Here is a 14,230-nt window from a genome sequence, read left to right on the forward strand (position 1 = left end):
CGAACACCTATGAGAGCGCGATCTTCCTCTCGGCGGCACTTAATTCTCGGAATTCGCTTTTCGGCGCGACCACGTTTCTCCGCTCTGCGGTCCGAATTCTTTGCAGCGCACGCGATTTCTATTTAATCTCAGCCGATCCGGCGGCCCGTGCCCCGAAAGTTTCGCGTAACCCTCCAGCCGACGTTCTCAGTCAACGTACAACGCTTAGAGTCTCTCTCTCTCTCTCTCTCTCTCTCTCTCTCGACAGTTCGAAAATATCGGTACGCAAAATCGCCCCCGGAGTCCTAGGATTATTCATTGAGAGATTCGCCGACGCTCCTTGGTTCGTCCGCGTTTCCGCGGGGCGCTCGCTCGGAGCTCGGTTCACACTCACCACGTGGATGCCCTCGGCGTCTCTCCTGAGGTCGCCGCTCCTCTGGCCGGCGGTGACGGCGGCGCTCAGGTGATTGTAGTGGTGCTGGTGCAGCGTGTTGAGCGTTTGCGTGTAGGGATCGCCGACGAGGTAATCCAGGTGTTGCGGTTGGCCGAGGCTGGGGTGCTGGGGGCTGGCGGGCGCATGGTGGTGCGAGGGGAACGGGGGTGGGAAGTAAGGTGGTTGGAAGTCGGAGGCAGTCGGCAACGAGGCGCCCCCGTGGTGGGGCATACCGCCCCCGTTTCCGTTTCCCCGGTGTCCGTGGTGATGGGCGCCGGAATAGGGCGACGAGTTGCCGCCGCCCAGCGAGGAAATGCCCCCATGACCAGTCAGACGGTCCTGTTAACAAGCGAACGACCAACGCTGTTATTATCGCACGGTGTGTTATATAGACGAGCGCGATAGTTAATTATCCTCGCGCTTACTAATTATCCGAGGCGCGAGGCCTCGGGAATCGGATCGAATCGATCGGGTAGGTCGGGCGAATTACTTCCAAGATGAGAGCCAACACCAAGCATGGGTGTCCGGAACACCCCCATTGCAACGCAAAGACGGAGTCCTAAGGACGGGTGTCGAGTAGGCGGGATGTTTCTCCCGATATCCCCGACCCCGCGCGTCCTTTTTGCGACACCTGTTACTTACGCGGGAAGTAACTTTCCGGTTGCGAAGAAAAATGACTCGTTACAAGAGATGACAAACGCTACAAGCTGCTTCTGTTCAGCAAGCGCTGACGGCGGGGGGGGGGGTGGAGGAGCGGGGGAGGTGTTTACCTTCCGTCTCTCCCCCCGGTAACGGCAATTTTGCACTTTCCGGCGGACGGGAAGCGAGTCGGCTTTAAAAGAGCGACTTTTCCAACCTTCATTCCCCGTTAGATACGCGGAACTTTCGCTCGGCGGCTTTCGTTTCCGCGCGCCGGGAAGACGCGCCGCGCCGCGCCGCGCCGCGCAGTTCTTTCGCCGGCACGTTCGCTTTTCGACACGTGACTCCGCGGGACGTACGACGATTAATTTTCACATTTACCCGCGGACAACGATCCTCAAAGGACGCGCGTGAATCTCCCGTTAGACCGCGAGACAGAGACAGAGAGGGGCTTAACGAGCGAGGACGAGGAGTCCTCTCATGTTTCTGTCTTTACGGCCCGGTAAAATAGTTTGTAATATCGCGTTAACTTTTGCTACCAGAGAGAAGCGAGCCCGAGTGGAGGTTAATCAATTAGCCGCGCTTGGGACGAAAGAAGACGAATCTCCTTTCTCATTGGCGAGTCACGGCCGCGCGCACGGTCGCCTCTCTCTCTCTCTCTCTCTCTCTCTTTCTCTCTCTCTCTCTCTCTCTCTCTCTCCCTTCTCTCTCTCTCTCTCTCTCTCTCTCTTTCTCGGCAAAAGGATCCGCTTCTCACGCCGGTAATTACAGAGCGCGCGCGCGCGCGCGCGCATCGCGATCCGATCCGCGCGATAAGAGATACGTCACACGTCGCATGTGTTGCATCCGACGCGAAAGGGTTAAACGTCATGCATTAGTCAGCGAGCGAGCGGAGCGAAAATTACACGGCGCGCGCAACAGACGTACCAACGCGCGGAAATTCCCTTTATCGATCGAAAGCACGCGTGGATCGAGCGGCAGGCGCGTCTCGGAGAGAGAGCGCGTCGCTTTCGTGGAACTTTGGCCAGCACTCCCGGGATTTAATGTATTCCGAGCAGCTCGCGCGCCGTGTGTATGTGTATGTGTGTTTTAAGGACTTCAGGTAGCTCCTAGATTAATATTCCCCGTTGTACGATAACAAGGATCGAACGTTGATTATTACGGCGGCTCGGCCGAAAGGGTGGAGAGCGGGCGGAAACTATGCAAATCTCACGGTAATCGGCGCGTGCACAAACAGCTCACGGGACACACAGGTGTGTGTGTGTGTTTGTGTGTGTGTGTTTGTGTGCACTGCACGCTTCGCGGAATATAATGCGCGCAAGATGTTATACCGCTCGGGACAGTGTGATATTGCGCACCGCGGTATCGCGATCGTGTCGGCCGATAACTCGACAAACCGGCGCGTTCGATATGCGCGTTTTTCTTCCTTTCTTTTCTTCTTTTCTTTTTCTTTTTTTCGGAGAAAGTTGGATCGCGCACTACGCGCGGCCGGGAAAATTTACAGTTACGACCCGCGCGTATTTCTGCCACTTTTGCCGCGGCGGCCCCGCTCGGCTTCTGCCTCCTCGCGGATCGCGCTCGAGACGATCGAATCCGCGCGACGCCTCGGAGAAATTGGTAATTCGCGCTAGTGGAAAAAAGTGCGAGCGAAGAAGACGCCAGACAAGGGAAAGAGCTCTCGGACAGTCCCGCCCGCGCGTGGATCACTCGTCCGCCGACAAAAGAGAGAGAGAGAGAGAGAGAGAGAGAGAGAGAGAGAGAGAGAGAAACCTGGCGACTTCTCTCTTACTCTCGTTTCGGCTATAAATTCCGGTTCTCCGCAGTAATAGCTTAGATGGCTGAATCAATCGTCAATTAGCTTTATCAATACTTGATAAGACATCCGGATTAAGATGCCTCATTTATTTTCTACTCTAATTGTCATTTAACTCGTCAATATGTCCTCATTACTCGCTGCGGTCAAAGTTAGTCAGCTTATCTTTGTGTTCAGAATACACAAACTTTCCGCTTTCTATCTCCGTTTCCGTCTCTAAATGAATATCCTGATCGATTCTTTAGCTTGAATTTCGACGTCCTACGTTGACGACTTGCGCGCGCAGGAACGTCTATGAAGTTAGCCCCCCCCCATTTTGAAAATTTGAAAAACATGAGCATAGTTCTGATTGCCCCCCAAAGAGTTTTAGAGTTCTCTATATCAATAAAAAAAAAAGAGTTCCGTTGATTAAAGTAGTCAAAACACGAAGACCAGACACGAACACCAGAACTCTTAATGGAATGCCGAAATTATGAAAAAAAAATGTTTTCACCTCTAAGGGACTTGGAAAATTTAGCACTTCGAAACTTCAAACGACTGTAACTTTTTTATCTTCGATCGCAGCTCAACGATTCTTCACAATAATCGATAGAACTTTACGGGGGGCAACCAGAACTCTAAAGAAACTGACCAATTGTCGAAAAGAAAAAATTTTCTCTCAATTGTATTGTAATTGTAATACTTAAAAAATTCGGCATCTGCGATACTTTGGTGAGCTAGAACTCTTTCATTTTTGCTCGAATCGATTCAAGTCATGAGGAAAACCGATAGAACTCTTCGGGGGGCTACCAGAACTCTAAAGAAATTGACCGTTTTTCGAAAAAAAAAAAATGTTCCCCTAATTGAACTTGGAAAATTCGACATGAAAATGGGGGGCTAGCTTCGCAGACGTCTCACATGGCCTCAAATCGCGGCCCATCTCGGCGCGATCTTGTCGCGCGATCCGGCGCGACGGGAGAAGGCAGAGCCGGACGATAGATAAACGCCGTTTAATCCGGGCCGCGTAATCTCGCAGTGCGAGCTCTCGATTGCACGATATTACTCACGTAGATGGTATCGTCCCGAGTGTATCTGAATATCGGCGGAAAGGCCGCCCTTGCGGCGCGGCGCGGCGCGAGCCATTAGATCTCGCAGCGGGCCGCGATACGATCTCGAACATCTCTATAAGCCGCGAAAGGGCCAACCCCGCTAGTTTTATCGCGCGTCGCGCGATCGTTGTTGCAGCAGCCGTCGCGCTCGCTCTCTCTCTCTCTCTCTCTCTCTCTCTCTCTCTCTCTTTCTCTTTCGTAGCCGCGTATGAAAGGCGCGTGCGGCGCCGAGGAGCGCGTCGAATTCCCGACAAATTTCTTGCCGGCAACGAGCCGCGCGTTTACGAGCGAGCGTGCCACGCGCAACTCGGCCGGAGACTCGTCCTGCAGAGAATCGAATTCCTCGGGATCGCTCGAGGAATCGGCGAGAGCGGAAGCGACACGCGAGGCGAGTCTGCCTTGAAACGCGCGCGCACCTTCAGTCGGTGCTCGCCGTGGACATCGCCGCGAACTTGTTTCGCAAATCTTTGCCGAGTGACTTCTGACAAAAGGTATATTCGCGTAAGTGCATCTCTAAATTGACAGGAGAATGACCGTCGTGTGTTTCTTCGCGCGGCATCGCGATTAACAGCGGGGCTGCGATCTGGATTCAGGGCGTCTCATGGAGGAATTTTACTGGAGTGAACTACAACACTTCGAGACGTTGTCTAACAAATACCACACAGGGAGAACGATTTAGTTGAATTTAACAAATGCTTATTTGGAATAGTCCAAATAAATTTTTCGATCGATCGAACGAAGTTTCGTTTGGCGCAACAAAACTATTTTGTTGCGGCTTAGTTCCAACGAAATGTTTTCGTTGCCGTCGAACAAAATTTTGTTCGATCGATCGAAAAAATTATTTCGACTATTCCAAATAAGCACTTGTTAGATTCAACTAAATCGTTCTCTCTGTGCACGCGAGCCATTAAGAGGACACTCTTTTGTGTGAGTATAAACACGCCGGTCCTAATCTATCTATCGGAAGGACAAGTATGAGGGCTTATAGATAAGGTCTTTAATCGTCCTCGGCTTAGTTATAGCATCATAATTGTATTTTAAGTGATTCTTTCGAAAGCACCGTGGTAGCGCGTGCTCGTTGCGAAAGCAACGAGCTACGACGTGTGTCCTACACGTCACGTGTCATTTCGTCATCGAGGAATCACGCGCGCGAACGAATAAAATTGCTCGTTACATATGTAGCGCGCGCATTGACTGTAAAAGGACAGGCAGAATGGAACGAAAGTTGTGTTAACGAGTGTTTTAAATATCCAGCTGCGTGTTTGTCTTGTACTCTTTCTTAGCTTCGATCGCACACGTCGAATGTCATCGCCAAGGACAGCGCTTCTACGCCTACGACCTATCGGAGCAACTTGTGCTTTCGGGATCGTCGCCGAATCGAACGGCCTCCGATTATAATGTCGTTACGCGACAAGAAATCGTCGATGTAGCAACACGGCATGGAGAAGAGTTCAGCCTTTACCCTTCGCGCGTCTCAGTGCCGGCGGCAACTTTGAAAGAAAGCTTTGTTACAGATTGGCACCGCCATTGCAGAATTGAAATGGTAATTATACCAGAATTAAGCGCTAATTAGGTGTTAATTAAACGCTTTAATATCCGGGCCGTTCAACAAAAATTCGTGTTCGCAAATGGAGGTGCCAACTTCACATACGTATGTATGTATGTATGTATGTATGTGTGTGCGCGAGCGTGTAATATGATTGATTATAATATTACTGTACTACATTTGTATTATTTAGATTATGCACGCGGGCGTGTATGTGTGTGCGTGTTGCGCGTTTTATTGTATCATATTGTAACATCCATTCAATTTATTTTTTATATATATCGTATTATATATATATATGTATTATACATATATTGTATATGTATTGTAATATATTCGGAAAAATAAATTCAATATTTAAATATAATACACTTTACTTTATTTAAACACCCTTCTTTTTAACCTGTCCTGCAAAAAACTGTTCTGCCTCAAGAATAAAAGATTTCCGAAAATCTAAGCTTTTGGATCCACGATTTTCGCACTTTAGTATCAGGAGAACATAATCCGCAAAGAGGTATCTCGGATTTTAAGCGGGAAATTCGAAATTCCGAGATTTCTTTTCCTAGATTCTCGATTTCCGGATTAGGATTTTGATATCAGGAGAATATAATAATAAGAAAGGTAGCATAAATAAAACAAACTTGATAAACTTCACTTATTTTTATTTGTGTTTTGGTATAATACATAATACAATAATATACAATATAATATAATATAATATGCTATAATCATATAATACAATATGAATATAATTACAATGACATACAATATATAATATAAAGTATTATAATACAATACATTACGGTGCAATATGATACGATACAATGTAAAATATAATATAATATATTATAACATAATGTAATAGCGGAGGAAATTTCTTTTACCTCCAAAAGCGACTTGTTGTATTAACTCTAGCTTACTCCGTTGAGTGTAGGTCTTCTTTGTTGCTTCGTATCTTTCGAACGAGGGTAGATATCCTAACCTTGTTGGTCTTGAAAAGATACAAAAAGCACCAACTGTACATATTCCTCGGTTTGACTGTTGCTTCTTCGAGTTACGGGGTGGTCGGGGGCAGTCGTAACTGCTCGATCACAAAAATTGGGGATGCGTCGCGCAGAGCGTCCTCGACGAGCAAGAGGTCGACACGCTGGTATCGACGACGGGTGTGGCTGGTAGAGATTTCGGGAACAATCGACGAAAGTAACAGGGTCTCTCCCATAAAGACCCGAGCTTTCACACTGAGATCATAGCTGATAAGACTGAAGAAGGAGAAAGCGCGCCTCTCTCGCCACGTGTACATGACATGTGTCAGCAATTAATAACCGATCAGCTATTTCGTACGTGACGACGAAACGGGTCGGTGATCGATTAGACATAAATAAATACCAAAGATAAGTGCGCGAACGAGAGGCGCGCGCACATTTTATTCGGCGACTTTTAACAGCCATTTTATTTGGCACAAACGCCTTCGGTGTGCTTCACGACTGGGATTTTATTGCGTCGCTTATCTACTCGAGCCGCGCATGAGAGAAAATGTAATAAAATAAATATTCCGTTCTCTCTCCGCCGCGCGGAATTCTGGCGCAACCGTTCGCTTCTCGCTCGTCAAGTTTAGAAAACGACGCGTTAATCTGAAGCGCGCGTATACGATTAATCATCACGTAGCCGTGGGACAATAAAAATGTATCGGACGAGAAGAAGAGGTATATGATACATTATTACATATAAACTACGTCGAACTACATTCCACCATATACGCACCAGATACAAACGATGACGAAACGAATGAATCGCGGGCGCGCGCAAAAGGTAAGGCGCAGGCGCGAGCGAGGGAAAAGAGATTATAGCGGCGATATGCCCCGAAGAAAGAGCACGCAATAATTGCCGCTAACTTTGCATTAATATCAGTTAAAGTTTGACAGGGTGGCCATTAAACGCTGAATGGGCGCGCAATTAAAAATACGTAACTGCCGCGTGTCCGCGTGTAGTCGCCATAGCAAAGGAGCCGTAATTGCCGCATACATTTGCGCGCGCGCTTTGACCCATATTCGCGCGCGATGGTCGTCGGAGTCGAGGCGTCGCTATAGCGACACATCGGCGATTTTTCGCCGATTGGCGAAACACGTAGGCAAGCAGACACACACACACACACACACACACACACACACACGTACACACGGCGAAATGTCGCTTCATGCTGCGCGCTCACGGAGCGACGGACGAACGAACGAGAAACAGAGTCCAAGCGTCGTAAAGCGTATAAAAGGCGCGTTTACTCGAATCACACCGACTAGCACGTAGAGAAGAAACGCGTGTTCCACTTGGCGGGTGAGCCGAGAGAAGTCGGACGTCGCGCGGTCGGTTTCGCCGACTGGAACCGCGAACGTTTGTCCGACGAAGCGACGAATGAAGGAAAAACGTGCGCGCTCGGCTGGCCGGAGATATCCGGTCAACCCTCTTTCCGGCGACTTCCGCAGCGCAGCCCGGGTCCGACAGGGAGCTCGCTTCTCAGAGATAACTCTCTCTCTTTCTCTCTCTCTCTCTCGAGATCCACTCTCCCGTTGGATACGTGAGCAACGCGCATCGCGAAACTCCGCGGGGGGAAGAAGAGCCTGCCGACTCCCCCCGCGAGGTGAGCCGGCGGGACGCGGGGAGAAACGGGCGAGGGGGAGGGGTCCCGTAATCACAGTAAATCTGAGAGCATACCGCACCTCGACCTCGATGACCGTCGTCATGTCGACGTGGGGCGCGTAGCACAGCGTCAGCTTGTCGGCTGTCGGCGCCTCCGTACGCGGCGGAAACATCCCTATGCCTACTATGACCTCCAGCTTGAGCCGGCACGAGAGCGTTAAGGAAGAGCGTAAGCCGACGGCTCCGCGTCGGTGAGGTTGCCGCGGATTGCTCGCACTCGCGTGTACACACCACTTCAGGCACTAGACGCCGGCGAATCGGCGACGGCGCACATGTCACTGGGGGCCGCCGGAGTGCCAAGTGCCGTCCGGAGCTGGCGTTCTCTCGCGAGGACCGCGCACCACACCACGCACAACACGTGCGCGTCGGAGTCGAGTCGGCCTCGAGTCAGAGCCGGCTGACAGCGGGATGACAGAAATCGGGAATCGCGCGGCGGGAAGGGAAAGGGAGGACTTGCTGGCGCACGTGGTGCCGCGTGGGAATCTCGCGCTGCCGGCTCGGCTCTCTCCGAGAGCGGCCGTTTCCTCCCCGACGTCCCCGGCCCCCGGCGTCGTGTACGCGGCGGCTCAAGAACGATCAAGAAGCACCGCTGTGTGTGATCGACGAGTCAAAAGCGGCAAATGCGCGAGAGAGAGAGACGCCGCGCGGTGGTCGTCGCGACTAGTTCGAGTCTCGCGCGCGATCAGTGCGGCACCTTGTTCATCCATCACTACCGCGCGGCGCCGGGACTTCGGAGGAACATGCGACAGTCTTTTTCGCGCGGCGCGTTCCCTCTCCCTCTCCCTCTCCCTCTCTCTCCCTCTCTCTGTCTCTCTCTCTCTCTCTCTCTCTCTCTCTCTCTCTCTCTCTAGCTCTCTCCTTCCTGCTCAGACCTCTCTGGAAGACACACTCTCCCAAAGTGCGAGACGAATCTCCACACGTTCTCCGAAGCGGCCGAAGGGGACACGGGAGCGAGATGAAACGTCACGTCACATCACGAGGAACCGAGCGGGCGCGACGCCGAGTAAGGGGAAGCGCGACGTGGACGTCCCCGTGGACCTGTTTCGCGGTGTGCACTCCGAGGGATCGTCACCGTCTCATCCCGGCGATTCTCCTCGCGGCGGTCGGCAGCGGGTTCGTGAGATCGGTGGACGATTTCCCGGGTCGGACAGGCCACGAGAGGGGGGCGGAGGAGGAGGAGGAGGAGGAGGTAGAGGAGGAGGAGGAGGAGGAGGAGGAAGAAGAAAGTCCCGGGGCAACGGCGTCCGAGCGGAGCACATCGGCGATCTGCCGACGAGACCGGAGAGAACAGCTGATCGGGAGACGCGTGCTGCTGTCGCGGACTGATCGACGAGAGGCCGTCAAGGCGACGACGACGAGGCGCGTACGAAAGTGCACCCGACAACCGTATGGCCGCGAACGGACGAAACAGGAGGTGCTACGCTCTTACCGCGGAGCTGCCGCTGCTACTACCACCACCACCACCACCACCACCACCACCACCACCACCGCCTCCTCCGCGCGTACACCACCTTAGTATCCTGCCCTACCATTCGACAGGCTGAGAGAGAGAGAGAGAGAGAGAGAGAGAGACCGGGTGTCCCAGCGGCGACAGAGAAAAGACAGAGAGAAGGAGCGAGCGGGAGAGGAGAAGGCGCGCCCGAGGTGGAGCGGGAGCCCTCGTTTGTGCACGCGTACCCCGACGACGGCCGAAAATTCGCCCCGGGATACGCGCCAGCACGTGCAACTAGGACCTAGCACCGGCTGCGTGCCCCACCACGGCCGATGGACGCGATGGGACGTCCCACGATCGAGCGAATAGGAGTGATAGTCCGCGCGGTGCCGTACGACGCTCGCCGACGCTCGCCGAGTCGAGTCGCTCGCCGACGTCTGCCGGTGAGACGCGCGCGCGGCCTCGTGCGAATTCTCGCCTGTCCGTCGCCTCGCCTCACCTCGCCTCACCTCGCCTCGCCTCGCCTCACGCGGGGATGATGCCCGCGACTCTAAGGGTGGCGACCCGGGGATCGGGACTTCGCCGTTCTTCGCCGGGGGAGTGCTCCGCGGCGCAAGGCTCTCGTGCCGTGCGGGGCAACGCGAAGGCCCGAAAGAGAGAGAGAGAGAGAGAGAGAGAGAGAGAGAGAGAGAGAGAGGAGTGAGTGAATCGATCGATCGCACGCACGCATTCACACAGTCGACGATCGGCAATTTCGGGGTCCCTCTGAAGCCCCCTCCGAGCGAGATTCCACTCGAAAAGTCGAGTGACAGCGGGCTTGTTCCGTGAGTTTCCAAGCGAGACGGTGTGTCGTTAATCGCGTCGCGTTGTCGCGTTGGCGCACCGCCATGCATTCTGCAGCTGCGCAACGACGATGTAACGATAACGACGGTATCGTTAAAAGTTACTCCGACGGCAAGCCGCTCGGATGCGAGTGAGTTCCCTCCACTCTGGCTTGACTCGCACTTGGACGGAGAGTCCACCGTGCGATCTCGAGCGGCGGAGTCCCTTCGCAGTCACTTCGCTCCGATTTTCAGGAAGATCCCCGCTTCATCTCTCTCGAACGCGATCGGCCGATTCGCCACCGCTTGAATTTTACCGGCTCGGCTGCGCGAGATTCCGGCTGGATGATACCAACGCGGACTCGAGCGCTTCGAATTCGAGCGAGGACTCTGTGTCATCGCTCGACACACGCTCGCGTGAAATTCTCGGATTCCGGAGTTTCTCTTTCTTTCTTTCTTTCTTTCTTTCTTTCTTTCTTTCCTCCTTCCGCACAATGGGACTCGACGTCGACGTCGACGTCGTCACCGGCGGGGATTGTTCCGCTGCGCGTCAGCACCGCGGGGCTGACGGAGACGCGCGCTTTCGAGTTTCTCAAACTTGTCGGGGCTGTCGCTCGCGCGAGCTCGCTCCACCAACGAGATTAGCGACTTGGTGACTCGCGTTTACTTCATTTCCACGGCGCCTCATTATTCGGCGCGATGGCTCATTAAGACATCGCTTTCTCGTCTAATGGCGATCATCCGCCGCAACGAGGCGCAACGTGCTGTACAATGTATCGCGCTGCCGCGCGTCGGACTTCGCCTTGCCGTCCCTCTGTCGCTCTTCTCTCCTTCCTCCTCCCTCTTCCGCTGCCGTCCGACGAGCAGAGGTACTCTCTCGACTGCGCGAAAAACTCGAGAGACGGACGATTAACACGTTGACTGCCGTTGACGCGGCGACGGCTCGACCGGCGATTGAATATCGCCGAAAACGCGGCGAATAAGCGAATAATATTCGAGGCTCGCGTCCCTCCATTTTTATGGCCGCCGCGGCACTCTCAACGTGTCCAAGGACTACGCTCTGAATCTGAGACTGTCTTGGCTGAAGATATTTCCTTGCGCATCTCTCTCTCTCTCTCTCTCTCTCTCTCTTGGATCACTCGAGACGCGTTCAAGACGCGCGAAGAGAACTTCGGTAAATGAAAGGTTCGTTCTTCGACGTTTGCGCGTCAAAATTTCAGCTTGAATTTTGCGCTGGTCAGTTGACGTTCATCAATCGCGCCAGGTGCCGCTCGCTCTAATCGCAAAAGTGCGCAAAAGAGCTTTCCCTCTCGCTGCAATTTCGCGCTCTCCAACGCGACCTCGCGCGAGAGCCAAACGCGCGGCATCATCTTGGCGACGATCATTTTGGCGGCGCTGCTCGTTATCGCGTAAACGTCATATTTATTAACGCGCCGCGGAATTGGAGCGCGCTGTCGATGCCGCTGTTTATTAACCGGAAGATTAACGTTCGCCGGCGAACCAATTAATGAAATTACGGATGACAGCGCGCGAACGGCTTCCGAGTGCGCGCCCGAGGACGACGTCCCGGTCGACGTTGATTCATAGACGCATCCGCGCATCGCCAGGAAAACAGAGAAAAAGGATGAGAAGCAGAGAGAGAGAGAGAGAGAGAGAGAGAGAGAGAGAGAGAGAGAGAGAGAGAGAGAGAGAGAGAGAGAGAGAGAGAGAGAGAGAGAGAGGGAGAGGGAGAGAGAGACGGGAGGGGAGGAGAGGGAGAGAAAGGTGGAGGCAATGGAATAAAGAGAAAGCAAAGAAAAGGATAAGGAGAAGGCGAGAGGCTCGCAGGAGTCACTATTAATTTGCAAGGTGAAAACGGCCGCGTGAGTGCGCGTCAACGTGGAGCACAGCGTCACGGGTCGTCGCCGTCGCCGTCGTCGTCGTCGTCGTCGTCGTCGTCGACGTACGCACGTACATACATACATACATACATACACAGCGGGCGTAATTTATGCCGGTGTAAATTCTGCAGCGTAATTACGGGGCGAAGCGCCATTCACGACGCGTCGAAGTTAAACAGCCGACGAGAGCGCGCGCACCGTCGCATAAAACCCGGATGCCCCGCGCGCGCTCGTCGTGGAAAATGTCCGCGAGCGAGTCCCTCGAATTCGACGACGACGACGACGAGGACGAGGACGAGGACGAGGACGACGACGACGACGGGGACGATTCTCGCCTCGTCGTCCTCGAATCGCGACCGCGGCGGCAATGCCGAAAGGCGCACGCTGTCGTAATCTTCGACGCGAGACTCTCTCCCCACGGGGAGACACGCGAGGACGTTTTCGGTTTCCCTCCTCCCCTCCTCTCGTTCGTTTTTTCCTCTCTGTTTCTCGTCTCTCCTCTCAGCCGAGCAAGTGCGTACGAGCGAGCGGAGCAAGACTCGAGCGGGCCCGCGCGCGACTGTGACGAATGGCCCGGCGCGTCCCCCCGCGTTATTTGTTATGCGCGGGCAGCGGGCGGGAGGGAATTAGGAGGGCTGGAAGGAGCCGCTCGTCATTTCGGCGATCATGTTTTCCCCCGAGACACGCTCGAAAAAAATACGCGCCTTCGTATTCGTTGCGACGCGACGCGACGCGACGCGACTCCCGTTTCTATCTTCCTCTCTTTCTTTTTTCGTAATTGAAAGACAGAAACTCTCGACGCTTCTCTATCGACAGTTAATCATCGATCAGACGGACGGACGGACGGACGGACGGACGGTGATGGCTATTCGATCTGACGTACGCGCGCTTTCGGCCGCTCTCGATTAATCACGCGTCTCGTTTCGGCCGCTAAAAAGTCATGAATATAAATCAGTAACGAAAAGAAACAGCTCGTCGGTGCTCGCGAGAGGCGAAACGGCGAAACGGTGTAATGATGCCGACGGAACGCCGGCGACGCGCCGTGTCGAAGCGCGTCATCGGCCGTCCCGCTCGCTCTCGCTCGCTCTCAAGACACAAAGCTGTCCCGAAACCTGTTTGCCACGGTGCGAATTTCGCAGCCTCGGCTCCTCGGTTTCCTCGGTCGTATACTTTTCCAGATTTACGCACGCGCGGTAAGCCGCGTAATTGATTCGCGCGGCGTTCGAGTTACGCGTACGCCGCCGCTCTCGCTTCTCGCTGCTTGCGCGGCGGCGGCGGCTCTTCGTGGAAATTCGGCGGAGATTCCCACCTTGGTCTCTCCACTGCCAAACAGGAAACACCTTCCCGGCTGGGCTCGAGATTAAAATTCCGTTCGATTCTCAAGGCGATCGGAGAAAGTAATGTTCTCGTCTGCTTCGTCAGCCGAGCATTAGTTCGCGAGAAACTTTCCCGAGCGCGTGCGATCTCGGAAACGATTCGCGCATGTCCGCTAAACGGAAACTAACCAACTCGTCAAATTTCCTCGAGAGACTTTATCCAATTTTTACCCCCCCTGCCCTCCCTGCCCTGCCCCACCGCCAATTTCCCCGAGAACGACGCAACAGTGCGCGAATAGCGAGCCCGGAGGAGGCCGAAGGAGGAGGCTCACAAAAGACGCGGAACACGCTGACGCATCTCGTCTCGTTTTATTTCGGTAGACTGACCCACATAAAATGGTCCATTGTAAATTTACGACTCGATGTGTGTGTGTGTATGTGTGTGCACGCGCGCACGTTACACCCGGCGCTCACACGGTAGCGCCGCGCGTACGCGCGATTTTTCGCCCGAGTTTCGCCGATAACGATCGCGCCGCGGAGTTTATCCCCTGCCCCCGCACCCGCCTGTACCTGGGCGCGAACTTTCGATAAT

General features: G+C 53.8%; 1 protein-coding gene across 2 annotated transcripts in view; it reads right to left on the reverse strand.

Moving 5' to 3' along the window:
• The window catches only part of TfAP-2 (transcription factor AP-2), a 66,530-nt gene extending 57,556 nt beyond the window's left edge, over window positions 1–8,974 (reverse strand). For both annotated transcript variants that reach the window (XM_025304779.1, XM_025304776.1), the window contains exons 1-2: window positions 8,210–8,974; window positions 374–751 (exon numbers count right to left, since the gene is read on the reverse strand). In XM_025304779.1, coding sequence (XP_025160564.1) covers window positions 374–751; window positions 8,210–8,302 — 471 coding nt within the window. In that variant the 5' untranslated portion in view covers window positions 8,303–8,974. The remainder of the gene's footprint in view (window positions 1–373; window positions 752–8,209) is intronic.
• Between the last annotated feature and the right edge of the window lie 5,256 nt (window positions 8,975–14,230).

The sequence above is a fragment of the Harpegnathos saltator genome, unplaced genomic scaffold, assembly GCF_003227715.2.
Source record: "Harpegnathos saltator strain DR-91 unplaced genomic scaffold, Hsal_v8.6 scaffold119, whole genome shotgun sequence".
Taxonomy (NCBI): Eukaryota; Metazoa; Arthropoda; class Insecta; order Hymenoptera; family Formicidae; genus Harpegnathos; species Harpegnathos saltator.